The sequence below is a fragment of the Tachyglossus aculeatus genome, chromosome X2 (genome assembly GCF_015852505.1).
Source record: "Tachyglossus aculeatus isolate mTacAcu1 chromosome X2, mTacAcu1.pri, whole genome shotgun sequence".
NCBI lineage: Eukaryota > Metazoa > Chordata > Mammalia > Monotremata > Tachyglossidae > Tachyglossus > Tachyglossus aculeatus.
This window is the reverse complement of record NC_052100.1, coordinates 4395411-4420810: the sequence shown is the minus strand read 5'-3', so window position 1 is coordinate 4420810 and position 25400 is coordinate 4395411. Positions and strand designations below refer to the sequence as shown.

The following is a 25400-nucleotide window of genomic DNA, read 5'->3' as shown; positions in this document are numbered from 1 at the left end:
GGCTTCCTGCCTTCCCCCACCCCCACCCAATGGCTTTACAATCGAGAGGCACCAAAAAAAGAAATGAATGAAAACATTGATGGGGGGAACCTGGTAGGGAGAGAGGCTGGAGCCCCCCCATCTCTTGCCCTACTCCAACCCCTCCTGTGCCCCCCTTGGTGGCCGGGGTCGGCAGAGGTCACGGGGGGGGCCCACAGGACCATGGGGGGGGGGGGGAGGAGAGGAAAAAAGGGGAAACTGCCCTGGAGGAAGGGGGGTGGAATTTGGGGGAGCCCCTGCTGAGATGGGGAGGGAGGGGTGTCTATCTCCCCCCCGGCAGGGTTGCCCCAAGCGTCAGGGTGGTCTGGGGTGGGCCTGGGGCGGGGGTCTCTCGCCCCCCCGGCTGTCCCTAGACCCTCCGCTGAGTTTGGTCCTTGGCCTGACCCCGTTGCCGGGGCAACGACCCCAGCCCCAGGCCCTTTGGTCCATTTTGCCCTCATTCTGCCACCCCCCCGCCCCCCTCTGGGGCTGGGCTGAGGGTGAGTGAGAGGTTTTTTTGGGGGGGCAGGGGTCTTCGAGGCCCCCCCCAGCCCTGGGCCCGGGCTGCAGGGTGAGCAAGTGGTTTCTATTTGGTTTGGGTTGCCATCCACCCCAGATGGACAGGGGACCCTGGCATCCTGGCATCTCCCCCCCCTTCCACCCCAGCCCCGGGGTGGGCGGGGGGCTCAGGGGACCCTGGCATCCTGGCAGTTCCCCCCTCCACCCCAGCCCCTGGGTGGGAGGGGGGCTTAGGGGACCCTGGCATCCTGGCAGTTCCCCGGTCCTCCTTGGGCAGGCGGGCGGGAGGATGGGGAGACCCATCCAGATGTTTCCCCTTGGAGATTTTGTTTGAACAGAAAAGAGGGAGGGGAAGATATCAAAGGGATGAAAATAAAAGTGGGGGTGAGGGGGAGAGGGGTCGGGGTGACGGGGAGGAGGCCCGGAGGCCCGGATTACTTCTTGAACATGTCCTGGAGAGGGCCGGGGAGGTATTTGAGCACTGTGTCCAGGATGCTCTCCTCCTCCTCCTCCTCCTCCTCGCCCCCGCAGCCCGCCGGGATGGCTTTCTTGGGGCGGGTCAGACTCCCCTCGCATGGCTGCTCCAGGGCCGCCTTCTCCTCGGCCTCCTTCTCCTCCTTCTTCTTCAGGCCATACTGGAGAGACAGAGAGAGACACCCAGAGACACAGGGAGGGGCAGGGAGAGAGAGGCACAGAGATGGAGACAGAGAGAGATGCAGAGACACAGAGACAGGGAGAGAGAAACACACACAGAGACAGAGAGACACAGAGAAACAGAGAGACAGAGACAGGGAGAGAGAAACACACACAGAGACAGAGAGATGCAGAGAGAGACACAGAGACAGAGAGAAACAGAGAGACAGAGACGGGAGAGAGAAACACACACAGAGACAGAGAGAAACAGAGACAGAGACAGGGAGAGAGAAACACACAGGGACAGAGAGAAACAGAGAGACAGAGACAGGGAGAGAGAAACACACACAGAGACACAGAGAGGTGCAGAGATACAGAGACAGGGAGAGAGAGACACACACAAAGAGACAGAGAGAGATGCAGAGACAGGGAGAGAGAAACACACAGGGACAGAGAGAAACAGAGAGACAGGGAGAGAGAAACACACACACAGAGACACAGAGAGATGCAGACAGAGATACAGAGACAGAGACAGGGAAAGAGAGACACACACAAAGAGACAGAGAGAGATGCAGAGACAGGGAGAGAGAAACACACACAGAGACAGAGAGATGCAGAGAGAGACACAGAGACAGAGAGAAACAGAGAGACAGAGACAGGGAGAGAGAAACACACACAGAGACAGAGAGATGCAGAGAGAGACACAGAGACAGATAGAAACAGAAAGTCAGAGACAGGGAGAGAGAAACACACAGAGACAGAGAGATGCAGAGAGACAGAGACGGGAGAGAGAAACACACACAGAGACAGAGAGAGAAACAGAGAGACAGAGACAGAGACAGGGAGAGAGAAGCAAACACACAGGGACAGAGAGAAACAGAGAGACAGAGACAGGGAGAGAGAAACACACACACACAGAGACACAGAGAGAGATGCAGACAGAGATACAGAGACAGAGACAGGGAGAGAGACACACAAAGAGACAGAGAGAGATGCAGAGACAGGGAGAGAGAAACACAGAGACAGAGAGATGCAGAGAGAGACACAGAGACAGAGAGACACAGAGGCAGAGAGAAACAGAGAGACAGATGCAGAGACAGGGAGAGAGAAACACACACAGAGACAGAGAGGTGCAGAGAGAGACACAGAGACAGAGAGAAACAGAGAGGCAGAGACGGGGAGAGAGAAACACACAGAGACAGAGAGATGCAGAGAGAGACACAGAGACAGAGAGAAACAGAGAGACAGAGACGGGAGAGAGAAACACACACAGAGACAGAGAGAAACAGAGAAACAGAGACAGGGAGAGAGAAACAAACACACAGGGACAGAGAGAAACAGAGAGACAGAGACAGGGAGAGAGAAACACACACACAGAGACACAGAGAGAGATGCAGACAGAGATACAGAGACAGAGACGGAGAGAGAAACACGCAGAGACAGAGAGGGACAGAGAAGGAGACACGGACAGAGATAGAGACAGGGAGAGAGACACACACACAAAGACAGAGACACACAGAGAGACACACAGAGACAGATAGAGACACAGAGACAGAGACAGGGAGAGACACAGAGATAGAGACAGAGACAAACAGAGACAGAGAGATGGGATCATGAACTACCCTGAAAGCATCAGCCGGATGGGCTGAGTGTTGTCCTGAGCACTGTGCAGAGAGCTGCGCTGAGCCCTGTGTTGGAGCACTGAGCTGCACACTGTGTGCGGAAGAATGCAATGAGTGCTGTATGAGGAGCATTCATTCACTCAGTCATTCGTATTAATAAAGAATAACTGTGGTAGTTAATAATGATGGCATTTATTAAGCGCTTTGTATGTGCAAAGCACTGTTCTAAGCGCCGGGGAGGTGGCAAGGGGATGAGGTTGTCCCACGGGGGGGGCTCACAGTCTTCACCCCCATTTTCCAGATGAGGGAACTGAGGCCCAGAGAAGTGGAGTGATCTGCCCGAAGTCACACAGCTGACAAGTGGCAGAGCCGGGATTGAACCCGTGAGCCCTGACTTCAAAGCCCCTGCTCTTTCCACTGAGCCACGCTGCTTCCGTGCCAGGCACTGTACTAAACGCCGGGGTGGATGCAAGCAAATCGGGCTGGTCCCAGGTGGGGCTCACAGTCTCCATCCCATTTTACAGATGAGGCTCAGAGGAGCTCACTTCTCTGGGCCTCAGTGACCTCACCTGTAAAATGGGGATGAAGGCTGGGAGCCCCACGTGGGACAACCTGATCACTTTGTATCTCCCCCATTCATTCAGTCAGTTCGTTCAACCGTATTTATTGAGCACTTATTGTGTGCAGAGCACTGGGCTAAGCGCTCGGTAAGTACAAATCGGCAACAGAGAGAGACAATTCCCCACCCAACAATTGGGCTCACCGTCTGTGAGCCCCACGTGACAACCTGATCACTTTGTATCCCCCCAGCGCTTAGAACAGTGCTTGGCACATAGTAAGCGCTTAGCAAATACCATTATTATTATTATTATTATTTGAATGGGGAGACAGACAACAAAACAAAACAAGTAGACAGCGCTTAAAACAGTGCTTGGCACATAGTAAGTGCTTAACAAGTATCATCATTGTTATTAGAGAAGCACGGTGGCTCAGTGGAAAGAGCAGGGGCTTTGGAGTCCGAGGTGGTCACGGGTTCAAATCCCGGCTCCGCCAATTGTCAGCTGTGTGACTTTGGGCAAGTCATCATCATCAATCGTATTTATTGAGCGCTTACTATGTGCAGAGCGTCACTTCACTTCTCTGGGCCTCAGTTCCCCCATCTGTAAAATGGGGGTTAAGACTACGAGCCCCCCGCTCTGCACACAGTAAGCGCTCAATAAGTATGATTGAATGATTTGAACGAATGAATTCAAGGATTTTTTTTTTTTTAATGGCATTTGTTTAGTGCTTACTACGTGCCAGGCACTGTACTAAGCACTGGGGTAGATGCAAGATAACCCGTTGTTGGGTAGGGACCGTCTCTATCTGTTGCCGACTTGGACTTCCCAAGCGCTTAGTCCAGTGCTCTGCACGCAGTAAGCGCTCAGTAAAGACGATTGAATGAACAACCTGATCACCTTGTAACCTCCCCGGCGCTTAGAACAGTGCTTTGCACATAGTAAGCGCTTAATAAATGATTAATATTATGATTATTATCATCCACCTGCCCAGACACTGGACTTGCCTCCACCTCTCTCCCCTCGTGGCTGGGGGTACAGTGCTCTGCACACAGTAAGCGCTCAATAAATACGATGGAATGAATGAGGGAAGGGGGGAGATCTCAGCGAAGGCTCAGTGGGAAGAGCCCGGGCTTTGGAGTCAGAGGTCATGGGTTCGAATCCCGGCTCCACCACAAGTCTGCTGTGTGACCTTGGGCGAGTCACTTAACTTCTCTGAGCCTCAGTTCCCTCGGCGGTAAAAATGGGGATTAAGACTGTGAGCCCCACGTGGGACAACTTGATCACCTTGCATCCCCCCCAGCGCTTAGAACAGTGCTTTGCACATAGTAAGCGCTTAACAAATGCCATTATTATTATTATTATTATTATTATTATTATTATTATCATCATCATCTCTCCCCGTCAGAGACAGACACGGGCAGCAGAGATCTAAGCACCAAGATAAGAGGCTGCGGAAAATCAAAGGCTGGGAGGATTTGGAAAGCGCGGCCTTAATGGGGGTGAGCAGATGAGAAATAATTTCGCCTTTTGTTTATTCTGCAGACCCTTCTGCAGGGATGGAGTAGGTGGGATGCGGGCCCGGGGCCCCTCCTAGGCCGTGAGCCCGTTGTTAGGTACAGATTGTCTCTATCTGTTGTTGGCTTGGACTTCCCAAGCGCTTAGTACAGTGCTCTGCACACAGTAAGCGCTCAATAAATACGATTGATTGATTGATTGATTGATTGAGAGAGTTCAGTAGAGTTAGTAGACATGATTCCCAAGAATAAAAACAAGGATGGCGTTTATTAAGCGCTTACTAGGTGCAAAGCACTGCTCTAAGCGCTGGGGAGGTGACAAGGTGGTCCCACGGGGGGTGCACAGTCTTCATCCCCATTTTCCAGATCAATCAATCAATCGTATTTATTGAGCGCTTACTGTGTGCAGAGCACTGTACTACTACTACTACTAATAATAATCATGGCATTTGTTAAGCGCTTACTACGTGCTAAGCGCTGGGGGGGATACAATGTGATCAAGTTGTCCCACGGGGGGCTCACAGTCTTCATCCCCATTTTTACAGGTGAGGTAACTGAGGCGCAGAGAAGTTAAGTGACTTGCCCAAGGTCACACAGCAGACTGGTGAAGCGCTTGGGAAGTCCAAGTTGGCAACATCTAGAGACAGTCCCTACCCAACAATGGGCTCACAGTCTAGAAGGGGGAGACAGAGAACAAAACCAAACATACTAACAAAATAAAATAAATAGAACAGATACGTACAAGTAAAATAGAGTAATAAATATGTACAAATATGTACAGATGAGGGAACTGAGGCCCGGAGAAGTGAAATGACTTGCCCAACGTCACCCAGCTGACTCCCCCTCCATCCCCCCCGGCTTACCACCTCCCCTTCCCCACAGCACCTGTATATATGTATATATTTGTACGTATTTATTACTCTAGTTATTTATTTATTTTACTTGTACATATCCTATTTATTTTATTTTGTCAGTATGTTTTGTTTTGTTCTCTGTCTCCCCCTTCTAGACTGTGAGCCCACTGTTGGGTAGGGACTGTCTCTATATGTTGCCAACTTGGACTTCCCAAGCACTTAGTCCAGTGCACTGCACACAGTAAGCGCTCAATAAATACGATCGATTGATTGATTGATTGAAGCGACTTGCGCAAAGTCACACAGCTGACAATTGGCGGGGCCGGGATTTGAACCCACGGCCTCTGGCTCCAAAGCCCGGGCTCTTTGTACTGAGCCACGCTGCTTCTCGCGGGTGCTTCTTCCCCTCAAGGAGATGACAGAGCACTGTAGTAAGCACTTGGGAGAAGCTAACAGAGTTAGTAGACATGTTCCCTGCCTTCAAGGAGCTCACGGTCTACTGGGTACCACCCGTCTCCATGTTTGGTTTTGTTGTCTGTCTCCCCCTTCTAGACTGTGAGCCCGTTGTTTGGGTAGGGACCGTCTCTAGATGTTGCCGACTTGTACTTCCCAAGCGCTTAGTACAGTGCTCTGCACACAGCAACCTGGCTCCGTGGAAAGAGCCCAGGCTTGGGAGTCAGAGGTCATGGGTTCAAATCCCAGCTCCACCAATTGTCAGCTGTGTGACTCTGGGCAAGTCACTTAACTTCTCCGTGCTTCAGTTCCCTCACCTGTAAAATGGGGATTAAGACTGTGAGCCCCCCGTGGGACAACCTGCTCACCTTGCATCCCCCCCAGCACTTAGAACAGTGCTTGGCACATAGTACGTGCTTAAGAAATGCCATCGTTTTGACCTTGGGCAAGTCACTTAACTTCTCCGTGCCTCAGTTCCCTCACCTGTAAAATGGGGATTAAGACTGTGAGTCCCCCGTGCGACAACCTGATCACCTTGCATCCCCCCAGCGCTCAGAACATAGTAAGTGCTTAACAAATGCCATCATTATTATTATTCCAGCGCTTTGAACAATGCTCCAGAGCTTAGAACAGTGCTTTGCACATAGTAAGTGCTTAATAAATGCCATCATTATTATTATTAGTAGTAAGCACTCAATAAATACGATTGAATGAATGAATGAGGCCAGACTTATCTGCACCTCTTCCACCCACCTCCTGTCCCCCAAGTTTCCTGCTCGAATCATCCTTATTGGAGTGTGGGGGGTATGTATTGGGGTGTGGGGGGGTGTGGATTATTATTCCAGCGCTTAGAACAGTGCTTTGCACAGAGTAAGCACTTAATAAATGCCATTATTATTACTATTAGTAGTAAGAGCTCAATAAATAATACTATTGAATGAATGAATGAGGCCAGACTTACCTGCGCCTCTCCCACCCACCTCCTGTCCCCCAAGTTTCCTGCTTGAATCATCTTTACTGGGGTGTGTGGGGGGTATGTATTGGGGGGTGTGGATTATTATTCCAGCGCTTAGAACAGTGCTTTGCACATAGTAAGCACTTAATAAATGCCAGTATTATTAGTAGGAAGAGCTCAATAAATACGATTGAAGGAATGAATGAGGCCAGGCTTACCTGCACCTCTCCCACCCACCTCCTGTCCCCCAAGTTTCCTGCTTGAATCGTCTTTATTCGGGTGTGGGGGGTGTGGATTATTATTCCAGCACTTAGAACAGTGCTTTGCACATAGTAAGCACTTAATAAATGCCAGTATTATTAGTAGGAAGAGCTCAATAAATACGATTGAAGGAATGAATGAGGCCAGGCTTACCTGCGCCTCTCCCACCCACCTCCTGTCCCCCAAGTTTCCTGCTCCAATCGTCTTTATTGCGGTGGGGGGGGTATGTATTGGGGTGTGGGGGAGTGTGGATTATTATTCCAGCGCTTTGCACATAGTAAGCACTTAATAAATGCCAGTATTATTTGTAGGAAGAGCTCAATAAATACGATTGAAGGAATGAATGAGGCCAGGCTTACCTGCGCCTCTCCCACCCACCTCCTGTCCCCCAAGTTTCCTGCTCGAATCGTCTTTATTGAGGTGTGTGGGGGGTATGTATTGGGGTGTGGGGGTGTGTGGATTATTATTCCAGCGCTTTGCACATAGTAAGCACTTAATAAATGCCAGTATTATTAGTAGGAAGAGCTCAATAAATACGATTGAAGGAATGAATGAGGCCAGGCTTACCTGCGCCTCTCCCACCCACCTCCTGTCCCCCAGGTTTCCTGCTCGAATCGTCTTTATTGAGGTGTGGGGGCGGGTATGTATTGGGGTGTGGGGGGGTGTGGATTATTATTCCAGTGCTTTGCACATAGTAAGCACTTAATAAATGCCAGTATTATTAGTAGTAAGAGCTCAATAAATACGATTGAATGAATGAATGAGGCCAGGCTTATCCGCGCCTCTCCCACCCACCTCCTGTCCCCCAAGTTTGCTGCTCGAATCATCTTTATTGGGGTGTCGGGGGGTATGTATGGGGGCGTGGAGGGTGTGGATTATTATTCCAGCGCTTAGAACAGTGCTTTGCACATAGTAAGCACTTAATAAATGCCAGTATTATTAGTAGGAAGAGCTCAATAAATATGATTGAAGGAATGAATGCGGCCAGGCTTACCTGCGCCTCTCCCACCCACCTCCTGTCCCCCAAGTTTCCTGCTCGAATCGTCTTTATTGGGGGGTGTGTGGGGGTATGTATTGGGGCGTGGGGAGTGTGGATTATTATTCCAGCGCTTAGAACAGTGCTTTGCACATAGTAAGCACTTAATAAATGCCAGTATTATTAGTAGGAAGAGCTCAATAAATATGATTGAAGGAATGAATGCGGCCAGGCTTACCTGCGCCTCTCCCACCCACCTCCTGTCCCCCAAGTTTCCTGCTCGAATCGTCTTTATTGGGGGGTGTGTGGGGGTATGTATTGGGGCGTGGGGGGTGTGGATTATTATTCCAGCGCTTAGAACAGTGCTTTGCACATAGTAAGCACTTAATAAATAGCAGTATTATTAGTAGTAAGAGCTCAATAAATACAATTGAAGGAGTGAATGAGGCCAGGCTTATCCGTGCCTCTCCCACCCACCTCCTGTCCCCCAAGTTTCCTGCTTGAATTGTCTTTATTGGGGTGTGGGGGGTGTGGATTATTCCAGCGCTTAGAACAGTGCTTTGCACATAGTAAGCACTTAATAAAATGCCAGTATTATTAGTAGTAAGAGCTCAATAAATACGATTGAATGAATGACTGAGGCCAGGCTTATCCATGCCTCTCCCACCCACCTCCTGTCCCCCAAGTTTCCTGCTCCAATCATCTTTATTGCGGTATGGGGGGGTATGTATTGGGGTGTGGGGGTGTGTGGGTTATTATTCCAGCGCTTAGAACAGTGCTTTGCACATAGTAAGCACTTAATAAATGCCAGTACTATTAGTAGGAAGAGCTCAATAAATACGATTGAAGGAATGAATGAGGCCAGGCTTACCTGCGCCTCTCCCACCCACCTCCTGTCCCCCCACGTTTCTTGCTCGAATCATCTTTATTGCGGTGTGGGGGGGGGTATGTATTGGGGTGTGGGGGGTGTGGATTATTATTCCAGTGCTTTGCACATAGTAAGCACTTAATAAATGCCAGTATTATTAGTAGGAAGAGCTCAATAAATACGATTGAAGGAATGAATGAGGCCAGGCCTACCTGCGCCTCTCCCACCCACCTCCTGTCCCCCCAAGTTTCCTGCTCCAATCATCTTTATTGCGGTGGGGGGGGGGGGGTATGTATTGGGGTGTGGGGGTGTGGGGATTATTATTCATTCCAGCACTTAGAACAGTGCTTTGCACATAGTAAGCACTTAATAAATGCCAGTATTATTAGTAGTAAAAGCTCAATAAATAGGATTGAAGGAATGAATGAGGCCAGGCCTACCTGCGCCTCTCCCACCCACCTCCTGTCCCCCAAGTTTCCTGCTTGAATCGTCTTTACTGGGGTGTGGGGGGTGTGGATTATAATTCCAGCGCTTAGCGCAGTGCTTTGCACATAGTAAGCACTTAATAAATGCCAGTATTATTAGTAGTAAGAGCTCAATAAATAGGATTGAAGGAATGAATTAGGCCAGGCCTACCTGCGCCTCTCCCACCCACCTCCTGTCCCCCAAGTTTCCTGCTTGAATCGTCTTTATTGGGGTGTGGGGGGTGTGGATTATAATTCCAGCGCTTAGAGCAGTGCTTTGCACATAGTAAGCACTTAATAAATGGCAGTATTATTAGTAGTAAGAGCTCAATAAATACGATTGAAGGAGTGAATGAGGCCAGGCTTATCCGTGCCTCTCCCACCCACCTCCTGTCCCCCAAGTTTCCTGCTCCAATCGTCTTTATTGCGGTGGGGGGGGGGGGGTATGTATTGGGGTGTGGGGGTGTGTGGATTATTATTCCAGTGCTTTGCACATAGTAAGCACTTAATAAATGCCAGTATTATTAGTAGGAAGAGCTCAATAAATAGGATTGAAGGAATGAATGAGGCCAGGCTTACCTGCGCCTCTCCCACCCACCTCCTGTCCCCCAAGTTTCCTGCTTGAATTGTCTTTATTGGGGTGTGAGGGGGGGTATGTATTGGGATGTGGGCGTATGTTGGGGTGTGTGTTGGGGTTTGGGGGTGTATGGGGGGGGTGTGTGGAGGGGAACACTGACCTTGTCTCGGATCTGCTGCCGGACTTTCTCCCTCTCGACCTCCATGCGGGCGTGCTTGGCTTTCCTCTCCTCCTCCTGCTGGCGCAGAGCCTCCTGCCTCTCCTCCTCCTTCTTCTGGGCGTCGGGGTCCTTCTCCTCCTCACCCCCAAGCATCTTCCCCATGTCCTTCGTGGCCCCTGGGCCAGGCGGACACAGCACAGGCCCGGGGCCGGTCAGCGCGCAACCACCTCAACTCATCATCATCAATCGTATTTACTGAGCGCTTACTATGTGCAGAGCACTGGACTAAGCGCTTGGGAAGTACAAAATGGCAACATCTAGAGACGGTCCCTACCCAACAGTGGGCTCGCAGTCTAAAAGGGGGGAGACAGAGAACAAAACCAGACTAACAAAATAAAATAAATAGAATAGATATGTACAAATAAAATAAATAAATAAATAGAGTAATAAATATGTACAAACAGTCCCCCTCACCCCCTGGTCCAGCGCTCCTCAGGCCGGGGTTGCTGTCTACTAAGTCTGCTTTCTGGTAATAATAATAATAATAGTATTTGTTAAGTGCTTACTTAGCGCTTACTAAGCGCTCAGTACAGTGCTCTGCACACAGTAAGCGCTCAATAAATACAATTGATGATACTATGTGCAAAGCACTGGGGACGTTACAAGGTGATCAGGTTGTCTCACTTGGAGCTCACAGTTTTAATCCCCATTTTCCAGATAGGCAACTGAGGAGCAGAGAAGTGAAGTGGCTTGCCCAAAGTCACCCAGCTGACGGGTGGCGGAGCCGGGATTTGAACCCATGACCTCTGACTCCAAAGCCCGGGCTCTTCCCACGGAGCCACGCTGCTTCTCTTAATGGTAAGGTCCTTGTGGGCAGGGACCGTGTCTACCAATTCTGTCCTACCGTCCTCTCCCAAGAGCTTAGTTCAGTGCTCGGCACACAGTAAGCGCTCAATAAATGGTGAATAGAATTGCTAACTTGTACTTCCCAAGCGCTTAGTACAGTGCTCTGCACACAGTAAGCGCTCAATAAATACGATTGAATGAATGAATGAATGAATAAATAGGATTGATCGTTTGATCTGCGGCAAGATCAGGGTCGTAAGAAGACCCAGGCCGTGGATTCGGGATTCTGGTATCTTTCTCCTCGAGGATAGAATTGGGGGTGGGTGGAGGTGGGTGCCCTAATTTAGGGGAGGTGGTCTGACCCAAACATTGGAAGGACAGGGACTGTGTTCTATCTGATTAGCTTGTATCTATCCCAGCACTTAATATTAATAATAATAATAATTATGGTACGTCTTAAACTCTATATGCCAAGCACTGTAGCACTTAGAGAAGCACCAGCACTTAATATTAATAATAATGATAATTATGGTACGTCAAACTCTATATGCCAAGAACTGTAGCGCTTAGAGAAGCACCAGCACTTAATATTAATAATAATGATAATTATGGTACGTCAAACTCTATATGCCAAGCACTGTAGTGCTTAGAGAAGCACCAGCACTTAATATTAATAATAATAATAATTATTATGGTACGTCTTAAACTCTATATGCCAAGCACTGTAGCGCTTAGAGAAGCGCCAGCACTTAATATTAATAATAATAATAATAATTATGGTATGTCTTAAACGCTATATGCCAAGCACTGTAGCGCTTAGAGAAGCACCAGCACTTAATATTAATAATAATAATAATTATGGTATGTCTTAAACTCTATGTGCCAAGCACTGCAGCGCTTAGAGAAGCACCAGCACTTAATATTAATAATAATAATTATTATGGCATGTCTTAAACTCTATATGCCAAGCACTGTAGCGCTTAGAGAAGCACCAGCACTTAATATTAATAATAATGATAATTATGGTACGTCTTAAACTCTATATGCCAAGCACTGTAGCGCTTAGAGAAGCGCCAGCACTTAATATTAATAATAATAATAATTATGGTACATCTTAAACACTATATGCCAAGCACTGTAGCGCTTAGAGAAGCACCAGCACTTAATATTAATTATAATAATAATTATGGCATGTCTTAAACTCTATATGCCAAGCACTGTAGCGCTTAGAGAAGCACCAGCACTTAATATTAATAATAATAATAATAATTATGCTATGTCTTAAACTCTATACGCCAAGCACTGTAGCACTTAGAGAAGCACCAGCACTTAATATTAATAATAATGATAATTATGGTACGTCTTAAACTCTATATGCCAAGCACTGTAGCGCTTAGAGAAGCACCAGCACTTAATATTAATTATAATAATAATTATGGCATGTCAAACTCTATATGCCAAGCACTGTAGCGCTTAGAGAAGCACCAGCACTTAATATTAATAATAATAATAATTATGGTATGTCAAACTCTATATGCCAAGCACTGTAGCGCTTAGAGAAGCACCAGCACTTAATATTAATAATAATGATAATTATGGTATGTTTTAAACTCTATATGCCAAGCACTGTAGCGCTTATAGAGAAGCGCCAGCACTTAATATTAATAATAATTATTATTATGGTATGTCTTAAACTCTATACGCCAAGCACTGTAGCGCTTAGAGAAGCACCAGCACTTAATATTAATAATAATGATAATTATGGTACGTCTTAAACTCTATATGCCAAGCACTGTAGCGCTTAGAGAAGCAACGTGGCCTAGTGGACAGAGCCCGGGCCCTGGAGTTAGAAGGACCTGGGTTCTAATCCCAGCTCCACCATTTGTTGGCTGTGTGACCTTGGGCAAGTCGCTTCACTTCTCTGTACCTCAGTTTCCCCCTAAAATGGGGACGAAGACTGCGAGCCCCATGTGGGACAGGTGCCACCTGGTTACTTCGTATCTTCTCCGGCGCTCAGAACGGTGCCTGGCACATCATCATCATCATCAATCGTATTTATTGAGCGCTTACTGTGTGCAGAGCGCTGGACTAAGCGCTTGGGAAGTACAAGTTGGCAACATATAGAGACAGTCCCTACCCAACAGTGGGCTCACATGGAAAGCGCTTAGCAAATGCCATTAAAAGAAAAAAATAAAAAAGGAGCTGATGGATCAGGGTCCTGGTAGTAAATGAAAACTTACCCCCAAGGGCTTGCTTCATTACAAAATCCATGTTGGATTAGCCAGCGGGAAAATGGTTATCCAGGGCTTTTCTGCTGGAAGTCCGGGAAAAATTCCACCTGGTCAAGAAGGAGAGACAGGAGTGTCAAGGTCCCGCAGGGGCTGGGGTGGGTTCTTGTGCCATCTCTGATACTGACCTGTTTATTATTATTAATATAATTACGATTCACGAATTTATTATTCACCTATCTATTATTCTAATATACCCAGCGCTTAGAACAGTGCTTTGCACATAGCAAGCGCTTAATAAATGCCATCATTATTATTGTAATAAGGTACTTGTTAAGCACATATCATGTGCCCGGCATTGTGTTCGATACAAAGTAATCAGTCCCTGCCCCACACAGGGCTCGCAGTATAAGGGAAGAGAGCGGGCATTTCACCCCCATTTTACAGAAAGGACAACTGAGGCCTTGAGGGGTTAAGTGGCTTGCCCGAGGTCACATCATCATCATCAATCGTATTTACTGAGCGCTTACTGTGTGCAGAGCACTGGACTAAGTGCTTGGGAAGTACAAGTTGGCAACATATAGAGACGGTCCCTACCCAACAGTGGGCTCGCAGTCTAAAGGGGGGAGACAGGGAACAGAACCAAACATATTAACAAAATAAAATAAATAGAATAGATATGTACAAGTAAAATAAATAAATAGAGTAATAATAGAGTAATGAATAAATAGAGTAATAATGGCAAGCATGTCATGGCTCAGTGGAAAAAGCACAGGCTTTGGAGTCAGAGGTCATGGGTTCAAATCCTGGCTCCGCCAATTGTCAGCTGTGTGAGTTTGGGCAAGTCACTTCACTTCTCTGGGCCTCAGTTCCCTCATCTGTAAAAATGGGGATTAAGAGTGTGAGCCCCCTGTGGCACAACCTGATCACCTTGTAACCTCCCCAGCGCTTAGAACAGTGCTTTGCACATAGTAAGCACTTAATAAATGCCATCATCATCATTATTATTATGTGGTGGGGCCGGATTAGAACCCAGATCTCCCGACTCTTCAACCCCTGGGGTCAGCCATAAAGTTCCTGATGAAACTCCAGTGTGTGCTCCCCAAGAAACCGGGGAGGGACAGGGAGTGATTATTTTGTATCAACCACAATGCGAGGCACATGATATGTTTAACAAGTACCTTATTGATTCATTAGAATAATAAATACGTCAATAATAAATAATAATTATATTAATAATTAACACCTGATTCATTCATTCATTCGATCGTATTTATTGAGCGCTTACTGTGTGCAGAGCACTGTACTAAGCGCTTGGAAGTACAAGTTGGCAACATATAGAGACGGTCCCTACCCAACAACGGGCTCACAGTCTAGTGTCTTGACCCCGACACTTAGCATAGCGTAGACATTCACCAAATTATTAATAAATACGATTGATTGATTAATGAGAGGAAGAAAAGGGGTGGGTGAGGGGGTTTCTGGACTTTTAATTTCTGGGAGAATCCGTCCAGCAGGGATATTAATAATAATAATGGCATTTATTAAGCGCTTACTATGTGCAAAGCAGTGGTCTAAGCCCCGGGGAGATACAAGGTGATCAGGTTGTCCCATGGTGGGGCTCACAGTCTTAATCCCCATTTTACAGATGAGGGAAGTGAGGCACAGAGAAGTTAAGAATAATAATAATAATAATGGCATTTATTAAGCGCTTACTATGTGCAAAGCACTGTTCTAAGCGCTGGGGAGGTACAAGGTGATCAGGTTGCCCCACGGTGGGGCTCACAGTCTTAATCCCCATTTTACAGATGAGGGAAGTGAGGCACAGAGAAGTGAAGCGACTTGCTGTGTTAAGGGGATGTGGGTGGGGAATCAATCAATCGTATTTATTGAGCGCTTACTGTGGGCAGAGCACTGGACTAAGCGCTTGGGAAGTCCAAGTTGGCAACACATAGAGACGGTCCCGACCCAACAGTGGGCTCACAGTCTAAAAGGGGGAGACGGACAACAAAACCAAACGTACTAACAAAATAAAATAAATAGAATAGATCATCATCATCATCAATCGTATTTATTGAGCGCTTACTATGTGCAGAGCACTGTACTAAGCGCTTGGCAAGTACAAATTGGCAACATATAGAGACAGTCTCTACCCAACAGATATGTACAAGTAAAATAAATAAATCAATAAATAGAGAAATAAATATGTACAAACATATATACAGGTGGGGAACATTTGGGGGGAGATTTGCCTCATTCTGCAGCCCCCCGGGAGAGTTTTGGGGTCGTTTCCCTGGCAGTACCCCCCTGCCCCTGCCCCTTCAGGCGTTGGCATTACAGAGAGGAGAGGGCTGAGCCTTTTGTGCTGGGCCTCTCTACTGGAGCAGCTGTTTAAATAGGGAGCAGTGGAGATCATTTCCTGTCTCCCCCTGTAATGCCCCTTCTCCCTCCTCAATTAATCAATCAATCAATCAATCGTATTTATTGAGCGCTTACTGTGGGCAGAGCACTGGACTAAGCGCTTGGGAAGTCCAAGTTGGCAACATCTAGAGACAGTCCCGACCCAACAGTGGGCTCTCAGTCTAAAAGGGGGAGACAGACAACAAAACCAAACATACTAACAAAATAAAATAAATAGAATAGATATGTACAAGTAAAATAAATAAATAAATAAATAGAGGAATAAATATGTACAAACATATATACAGGTGGGGAACATTTGGGGGGAGATTTGCCTCATTCTGCAGCCCCCCTGGGAGAGTTTTGGGGTCGTTTCCCTGGCAGTACCCCCCTGCCCCTGCCCCGTCAGGCGTTGGCATGACAGAGAGGAGAGGGCTGAGTCTTTTGTGCTGGGCCTCTCTACTGGAGCAGCTGTTTAAATAAGGAGCAGTGGAGATCATTTCCTGTCTCCCCCTGTAATGCCCCTTCTCCCTCCTCAATTAATCAATCAATCAATCAATCAGTCGTATTTATTGAACGCTTACTGTGGGCAGAGCACTGGACTAAGCGCTTGGGAAGTCCAAGTTGGCAACATCTAGAGACAGTCCCGACCCAACAGTGGGCTCTCAGTCTAAAAGGGGGAGACGGACAACAAAACCAAACATACTAACAAAATAAAATAAATAGAATAGATATGTACAAGTAAAATAAATAAATAAATAAATAGAGGAATAAATATGTACAAACATATATACAGGTGGGGAACATTTGGGGGGAGATTTGCCTCATTCTGCAGCCCCCCTGGGAGAGTTTTGGGGTCGTTTCCCTGGCAGTACCCCCCTGCCCCTGCCCCGTCAGGCGTTGGCATGACAGAGAGGAGAGGGCTGAGCCTTTTGTGCTGGGCCTCTCTACTGGAGCAGCTGTTTAAATAAGGAGCAGTGGAGATCATTTCCTGCCTCCCCCTGTAATGCCCCTTCTCCCTCCTCAATCAATCAATCAATCAATCGTATTTATTGAGCGCTTACTGTGGGCAGAGCACTGGACTAAGCGCTTGGGAAGTCCAAGTTGGCAACATCTAGAGACAGTCCCGACCCAACAGTGGGCTCTCAGTCTAAAAGGGGGAGACAGACAACAAAACCAAACATACTAACAAAATAAAATAAATAGAATAGATATGTACAAGTAAAATAAATAAATAAATAAATAGAGAAATAAATATGTACAAACATATATACAGGTGGGGAACATTTGGGGGGAGATTTGCCTCATTCTGCAGCCCCGCTGGGAGAGTTTTGGGGTCGTTTCCCTGGCAGTACCCCCCTGCCCCTGCCCCGTCAGGCGTTGGCATGACAGAGAGGAGAGGGCTGAGTCTTTTGTGCTGGGCCTCTCTACTGGAGCAGCTGTTTAAATAAGGAGCAGTGGAGATCATTTTCTGTCTCCCCCTGTAATGCCCCTTCTCCCTCCTCAATCAATCGATCAATCAATCAATCGTATTTATTGAGCGCTTACTGTGTGCAGAGCACTGGACTAAGCGCTTGGGAAGTACAAGCTGGCAACATCTAGAGACAGTCCCTACCCAACAGCGGGCTCACAGTCTAAAAGGGGGAGACAGGGAACAAAACCAAACAGACTAACAAAATAAAATAAATAGAATAGATATGTACAAGTAAAATAAATAAATTAGATGAATAAATAGAGTCATCCCGGGGTAGGAGATGCAGGCCTTCCTCACACACACAATAAAATACACACAGACACACAACCTGCCACCTCTCCTCTCTGTCTTATTTAACCCTATTCCGTCTGATCTCCCCATCCGGGCTGCGCGGGGGATTGTGGAAGGTGATGAAGATAATAATAATAATAATGGCATTTGTTAAAGCGCTTACTATGCGCAAAGCACTGTTCTAAGCGCTGGGGAGGTTACAAGGTGATCAGGTTGTCCCACAGGGGGCTAACAGTCTTAATCGCCATTTTACAGAGGACTTAACTGAGGCACAGAGAAGTTAAGTGACTCGCCCAGAGTCACACAGCTGACAATTGGCAGAGTCGGGATAATAATAATAATGATGATGGCATTTGTTAAGCGCTTACTATGTGCATAGCACTGTTCTAAGCGCTGGGGGGATACAAGGTGATCAAGTTGTCCCACGTGGGGCTCACAGTCTTCATCCCATTTTACAGATGAGGTAACAGGCTCAGAGAAGTGAAGTGACTTACCCAAGGTCACACAGCAGACATATGGTGGAGCGGGATTTGAATCCATGACCTCTGACTCCAAAGCCCGTGCTCTTTCCACTGAGCCTGATGGTGGTATTTGTTAAGCGCTTACTATGTGCAAAGCACTGTTCATTCATTCATACTTATTGAGCGCTTACTGTGTGCAGAGCACTGTACTAAGCGCCTGGGAAGTACAAGTCGGCAACATATAGAGACGGTTCCTACACAACAACGGGATCACAGTCTAAGCGCTGTGGGGGAAACAAGGTGATCAGGTTGTCCCACGTGGGGCTCACAGTCTTAGTTCCCATTTTACAGAGGAGGGAACTGAGGCACAGAGAAGTCAAGTGACTTGCTCAAAGTCACCCAGCTGACAAGTGGCGGAGTCGGGATTAGAACCCATGACCACTGACTCCCAAGCCCGGGCTTTTTCCACTGAGCCACGCTGGGGCTGGAGGGGAAAGGGAACTGAAGGGGAGGAGGTTGGGGGGACAGCACCCAAATTCCCTGAGGAGATGGCAACCTGATTACCTCGCATCCACCCCAGCGCTTAGAACAGTGTTCGGCACTTAGTAAGCGCTTAACAAATACCGTCATCACCCCTATTATATTATCATCATTCTCTGGGCCTCAGTTGCCTCATCTATAAAATGGGGATTAAGACTGTGAGCCCCACCTGGGACAGCCTGATTACCTCGTCTCGACCCCAGCGCTTAGAACAATGTTTGGCACCTACTAAGAGCTTAACAAATACCATTATTATTATTCTCCGGGCCTCAGTTGCCTCACCTGTAAAATGGGGATTAAGACTGTGAGCCCCACCTGGGACAACCCGATTACCTCGTCTCGACCCCAGCGCTTAGAACAATGATTGGTACGTAGTAAGAGCTTAACAAATACCATTATTATTATTATTCTCCGGGCCTCAGTTGCCTCACCTGTAAAATGGGGATTAAGACTGTGAGCCCCACGTGGGACAGCCTGATTACCTCATCTCGACCCCAGCGCTTAGAACAATGTTTGGTACATAGTAAGAGCTTAACAAATACCATTATTATTATTATTATTCTCCGGGCCTCAGTTGCCTCATCTATAAAACGGGGATTAAGACTGTGAGCCCCACGTGGGACAGCCTGATTACCTCGTCTCGACCCCAGCGCTTAGAACAATGTTTGGCACATAGTAAGAGCTTAACAAATACCATTATTATTATTATTCTCTGGGCCTCAGTTGCCTCATCTATAAAATGGGGATTAAGACTGTGAGCCCCACGTGGGACAGCCTGATTACCTCGTCTCGACCCCAGCGCTTAGAACAATGTTTGTCACCTAGTAAGAGCTTAACAAATACCATTATTATTGTTATTCTCTAGGCCTCAGTTGCCTCACCTGTAAAATGGGGACTAAGACTGTGAGCCCCACGTGGGACAGCCTGATTACCTCGTCTCAACCCCAGCGCTTAGAACAATGTTTGGCACCTAGTAAGAGCTTAACAAATACCGTTATTATTATTATTATTCTCCGGGCCTCAGTTGCCTCACCTGTAAAATGGGGATTAAGACTGTGAGCCCCACGTGGAACAGCCTCATTACCTCATCTCGACCCCAGGGCTTAGAACAATGCAGGGCACCTAGCAATCGCTTAACAAATACCATCATCATTATTATTATTCTCTGGGCCTCAGTTGCCTCACCTGTAAAATGGGGATTAAGACTGCGAGCCCCACGTGGGACAACCTGATCACCTTGTTTCCCCGAAGCGCTTAGAGACTGAGCACAGAAAGAGCCCCCCATCTTACCTCCTTCCCTTCCCCACAGCACCTGTATATATGTATATATGTTTGTACATATTTATTACTCTATTTATTTATTTATTTTACTTGCACATATCTATTCTATTTCTTTTATTTTGTTAGTATGTTTGGTTTTGTTCTCCGTCTCCCCCTTTTAGACTGTGAGCCCACTGTTGGGTAGGGACCGTCTCTAGATGTTGCCAACTTGGACTTCCCAAGCGCTTAGTCCGGTGCTCTGCCCACAGTAAGCGCTCAATAAATACGATTGATTGATGATTGACTGATTGATTTCCACTGAGCCCCGCTGCTTCCCAGAGCTCCGCACCCGGTAGACGCTCAGTACATGCCGTCCACTGACCGAGGGCCACCACCGGGGAGTCCTCGGGGGACAAATGCCATTATTATTATTATTGTTATTATTATTATTATTAGATAGATTGATTGATAGAAAGCCCTGTTCCTGGAGTGGCAGGGGAGGAGGGGAGGGGGTCTTCCCAAAGAGCAGCTGGGGGTCCCCTTAGCCCCCTCCCCTCATTTCCTCCTTTCTGTGGGTTCCTGGGGGAGGGGAGAGGGGAGTCACCCCCTGACCCCACAGCCCCTCGCCCTCCAAAGCCAGGGGCTGGACACACACACACACACACACACACACACACACACACACACACCTGGAGAGAGAGAGACACACACACACACACACACACACACACACACCTGGAGAGAGACACAAACACTCATACACAAACGCGCGAGCCAGCATGCACACAAACACAAACACACGTCCACACGCCCACGCAAGGCCCACAGGCACTCTCACACACACACACCTGGAGGGACACACACAAACACACACACACACACACACTCATACACAAACGCGCGAGCCAGCATGCACACAAACACAAACACACGTCCGCACGCCCACGCAAGGCCCACAGGCACTCTCACACACACACACACACACACCTACTCGCACAGAAACGCGCGCCCGCCGGCATGCACACAAACACACGTCCACACGCCCTCGCACGCACACACACACACACACAGACGAGCGCCAGCATTCATTCATTCATTCATTCCTATTTATTGAGCGCTTACCGTGTGCAGAGCACTGGACTAAGCGCTTGGGATGTACAAGTTACGCGCACACTCACACGTCCACACAGAAACACACCTGTCGGCAGCAGCCTGTCCTTTGATTTCTAATTCCAGGGCCTGGTGGGGGGAGACTTGGTTGGGGGGTCTCCAGTGCCTGGGGGGGGAGGCGTCTCTCCCGCTGCCGTCGTGGACTGGCCCTCGGGCAGCCCCGTTGGGACCCCAAGACCCCTCCACCCCCACCCCAAAACCAGAGGGGACTTAGTTGGGGGGGCAGGGAGGACAGCATCCCCCCTGTCCTCCTCCACTCCCACCTGGGCCTGTCCTCATTAACTGGCACCTGCCCCAGCGCTCAGCACAGCGTTGGACACATAGTAAGCGCTTAACAAATCCCCCCCCCCCCCAAATCCCACCCAGTCCCAGCCTTCTCCGGGCATCCCGGCTGGAGGAGAGGTCGTGGGTCCCTCCCAAAGCCCCCCACCCCTAAATACCCCCCCCCCCGGCCTTGGTGTGCCCCCTGGTCCTGCTTGGGCACCCCGGCCGGACCCCACTAGACGCCCCCCGCCCTGCTTTCAGCCGGGATCCCGGCTGCGGGGGGTCTTTCCCCCGCTCCGACCCCATCCTCGCCCACCCCTGCAGCCAGAGAGGTGTCCCTTCTGGGCATCCAAAAGTTCCTAACGACGCCCCCCATGCCCATGCCCACTGCTGGGTAGGGACTGTCTCTCTATGTTGCCAATCTGTACTTCCCAAGCGCTTAGTCCAGTGCTCTGCACATAGTAAGCGCTCAATAAATCCGATTGATGATGATGATGATGATGTGCCCGACGCCCCCCTCCCAACCCCCTAGACCTGGGAGCTGCTCAGTGCGCTGCCCGGGCCTGGCCGGATTCCCACTCAGCTCACCCACCGCCTTCCAGGTGCAACTATTGCGCTCCACCCTCCTCCAAACGCTCTGCTCCTCCCGCGACGAGCTGCTTCTCCCCTCTCAGATGGGAAATTCAAACCAGCTCCCTCCCTTCCCTCTTCCTCCCTCTCTCTCTCTCCCTCCTCCTCCTCCATCTCCCTCCCCCTTCTCCCTCCTTTCTTTTTCCTCTCACTCCTTTTTATTCCGCTTTCCATGTCCGTCCCTGTCCCCTTTTCCACCTCTCTCTCTCTTTCCCTCGACCCATAAATCCGATTTATGGGATTTATAGGAACCCATAAATCCTATTTATGGGTTCACAGTCTTCTAGACTGTGAGCCCACTGTTGGGTAGGGACCGTCTCTGTATGTTCATCATCAATCGTATTTATTGAGCGCTTACTATGTGCAGAGCACTGTACTAAGTTGCCAACTTATAATCATCATCATCAATCGTATTTATTGAGCACTTACTATGTGCAGAGCACTGTACTAAGTTGCCAACTCATAATCATCATCATCATCATCAATCGTATTTATTGAGCGCTTACTATGTGCAGAGCACTGTGCAAAGTTGCCAACTTATAATAATCATCATCATCATCATCATCATCAATCGTATTTATTGAGCACTTACTATGTGCAGAGCACTGTACTAAGTTGCCAACTTATAATAATAATCATCATCATCATCAATCGTATTGAGCGCTTACTATGTGCAGAGCACTGTACTAAGTTGCCAACTTATAATCATCATCATCATCATCAATCATATTTATTGAGCGCTTACTATGTGCAGAGCACTGTACTAAGTTGCCAACTTATAATCATCATCATCATCATCATCATCAATCGTATTTATTGAGCACTTACTATGTGCAGAGCACTGTACTAGGTTGCCAACTTATAATAATAATCATCATCATCATCATCAATCGTATTTATTGAGCGCTTACTGTGTGCAGAGCACTGGACTAAGCGCTTGGGAAGTCCAAATTGGCAACATCTAGAGACAGTCCCTACCCAACAGTGGGCTCACAGTCTAAAAGGGGGAGACAGAGAACAAAACCAAACATACTAACAAAATAAAATAAATAGAATAGATATGTACAAGTTAAATAAATAGAGTAACAATGTTCTAAGCGCTGAGCACCGTTCTAAGGGCTTGTACTTTCCAAGCGCTTATTATTATTATTATTATTAATAATAATAATAATAATAATAATGATGGCATTTATTAAGCGCTTACGATGTGCAAAGTACTGTTCTAAGCGCTGAGCACTGTTCTAAGCGCTTGTACTTCCCAAGCGCTTAGTAATAATAATAATGATGATGATGATGGCATTTATTAAGCGCTTACGATGTGCGAAGCACTGTCCTAAGCGCTGAGCATTGTTCTAAGCACTTGTACTTCCCAAGCGCTTAGTAATAATAATAATAATAATGATGATGATGGCATTTATTGAGCGTTTACGATTTGCGAAGCACTGTTCTAAGCGCTGGGGAGGTTACAAGGTGATCAAGTTGTCCCACGTGGGGCTTACAGTCTTAATCCCCATTTTACAGATGAGGGAAATGAGGCACAGAGAAGTCAAGCGACTTGCCCAAAGTCACACAGCTGACAATTGGCGGAGCCGGGATTTGAACCCATGACCTGTGACTCCAAAGCCCGGGCTCTTTTGCTCTGCACACAGTAAGCGCTCAATAAATACGATTGAATGAATTTATTGAGGGCTTATTGTGTGCAGAGCACTGCACTAAGCGCCTGGGGGACAGTCCTTGTCGTCTTCGAGACTGTGAGCCCACTGTTGGGTAGGGACTGTCTCTATGTGTTGCCAACTTGTACTTCCCAAGCGTTTAGTACAGTGCTCTGCCCACAGTAAGCGCTCAATAAATACGATTGATTGATTGATTGATTGATTTTTCTTTCTCTCCCGGTCAGGCTACATTTCTACCTGCCAGTCTCTCTTCTTCTCCCTGCCCCTCCCCATTTTCCCCCTCTCTTCCCACCTCATTCTTCTCCCCCTTTTTTCTCTTCCCTCTATCTATCTCCCTCCTTCTTCCTCTACATTATCCCAGAGCGGGGTAAAGACGGGAGTCTTGGGGAGGGGGGAAACTGAGTCCAGGGCCTAATTCCCTTCTGTCGGAGGGTCAGGGAGGTGGACAGAGGATGGTCTTCAGGTGGGGGGTCCTTCCTGAGAGGAAATGCCTCCTTCTTTCCCTCCCTTCCTTCCCGTTGGGTCCCTTTCATTCATTTTCAATCTTATTTATTGAGCGCGTACGGTGTGCAGAGCAATGCACGAAGCGCTTGGGAGAGTGCAATATAACAATAAACGGTCACGTTCCCTGTCCACAACGAGGTTACAGTCTAGAGTGCGAGCTTCCAAATACGCTTAACAAATATCCTATTATTATTATCACCCTCAGGAGATGATGCCAATCCTTCTCTTCCCAACACCTAATCAGGAGCCGAACTGTGCTTTCCAAGCGCTTAGTCCAGTGCTCTGCCCAAAGTAAGCGCTCAATAAATGCGATTGAATGGGTGAATGAGTCCTATTCGCTCCTGACCCGTGTGTCGATTTCTTCTCAAGCGCTTAGTACAGTGCTCTGCACGCAGTAAGCGCTCAATAAATACGATTGATTGATTAATGGCCTCTACATCCTCCTCCCTCTTCTCTCTGGTCAGTGAAAGAGCCCTGCCTCATTGTCCGCAGCGGGTTTGGGAGTCTAATTCCGGCTCCACCACTCAATCAATCAATCAATCAATCGTATTTATTGAGCGCTTACTGTGTGCAGAGCACTGGACTAAGCGCTTGGGAAGTACAAGTTGGCAACATATAGAGACGGTCCCTACCCAACAGTGGGCTCACAGTCTAAAAGTCGTCACTCGTCAGCTGTGTGACTTTGGGCAAGTCACTTCACTTCTCTGGGCCTCAGTTCCCTCATCTGGAAAACAGGGATGAAGACTGTGAGCTCCAGGCGGGACAACCTGATCACCTCGTATCTACCCTGGCGTTTAGGACAGCGCTTGGCACGTAGTAAGCGCTTAACAAATGCCATCATTATTAATAGCCTGTCAGTCAATCAGTCAACGGTATTTCATCATCATCATCATCATCATCAATCGTATTTATTGAGCGCTTACTATGTGCAGAGCACTGTACTAAGCGCTTGGGAAGTACAAATTGGCAACATATAGAGACGGTCCCTACCCAACAGTGGGCTCACAGTCTAAAAGGGGGAGACAGAGAACAAAACCAAACATACTAACAGAATAAAATAAATAGGATAGATATGTACAAGTAAAATAAATAAATAAATAGAGTAATAAATATGTACAAACATATATACATATATACAGTATTTATTGAGCCCTTCCTCTGTGTAGAGCACTGGAGTGAGCGCTGGGGAAAGTGCCATGCAACAGTAAACAGACACATTTCCTGC

At 47.8% G+C, this 25400-nt stretch overlaps 1 protein-coding gene across 3 annotated transcripts in view; it reads right to left on the bottom strand.

The window, feature by feature from the left end:
• Positions 1 to 220: 220 nt before the first annotated feature.
• The window catches only part of CPLX2 (complexin 2), a 61631-nt gene continuing 36451 nt past the window's right edge, over positions 221 to 25400 (bottom strand). For 2 of the 3 annotated variants that reach the window (XM_038771232.1, XM_038771234.1), the window contains exons 3-5: positions 13521 to 13618; positions 10435 to 10610; positions 221 to 1172 (exon numbers count right to left, since the gene is read on the bottom strand). In XM_038771232.1, the coding sequence (XP_038627160.1) occupies positions 972 to 1172; positions 10435 to 10610; positions 13521 to 13551 (408 nt within the window). In that variant the 5' untranslated portion in view covers positions 13552 to 13618 and the 3' untranslated portion in view covers positions 221 to 971. Of the gene's footprint in view, positions 1173 to 10434; positions 10611 to 13520; positions 13619 to 21960; positions 22030 to 25400 lie in introns of those variants that run through there. The other variant, XM_038771235.1, reaches the window with a different exon arrangement.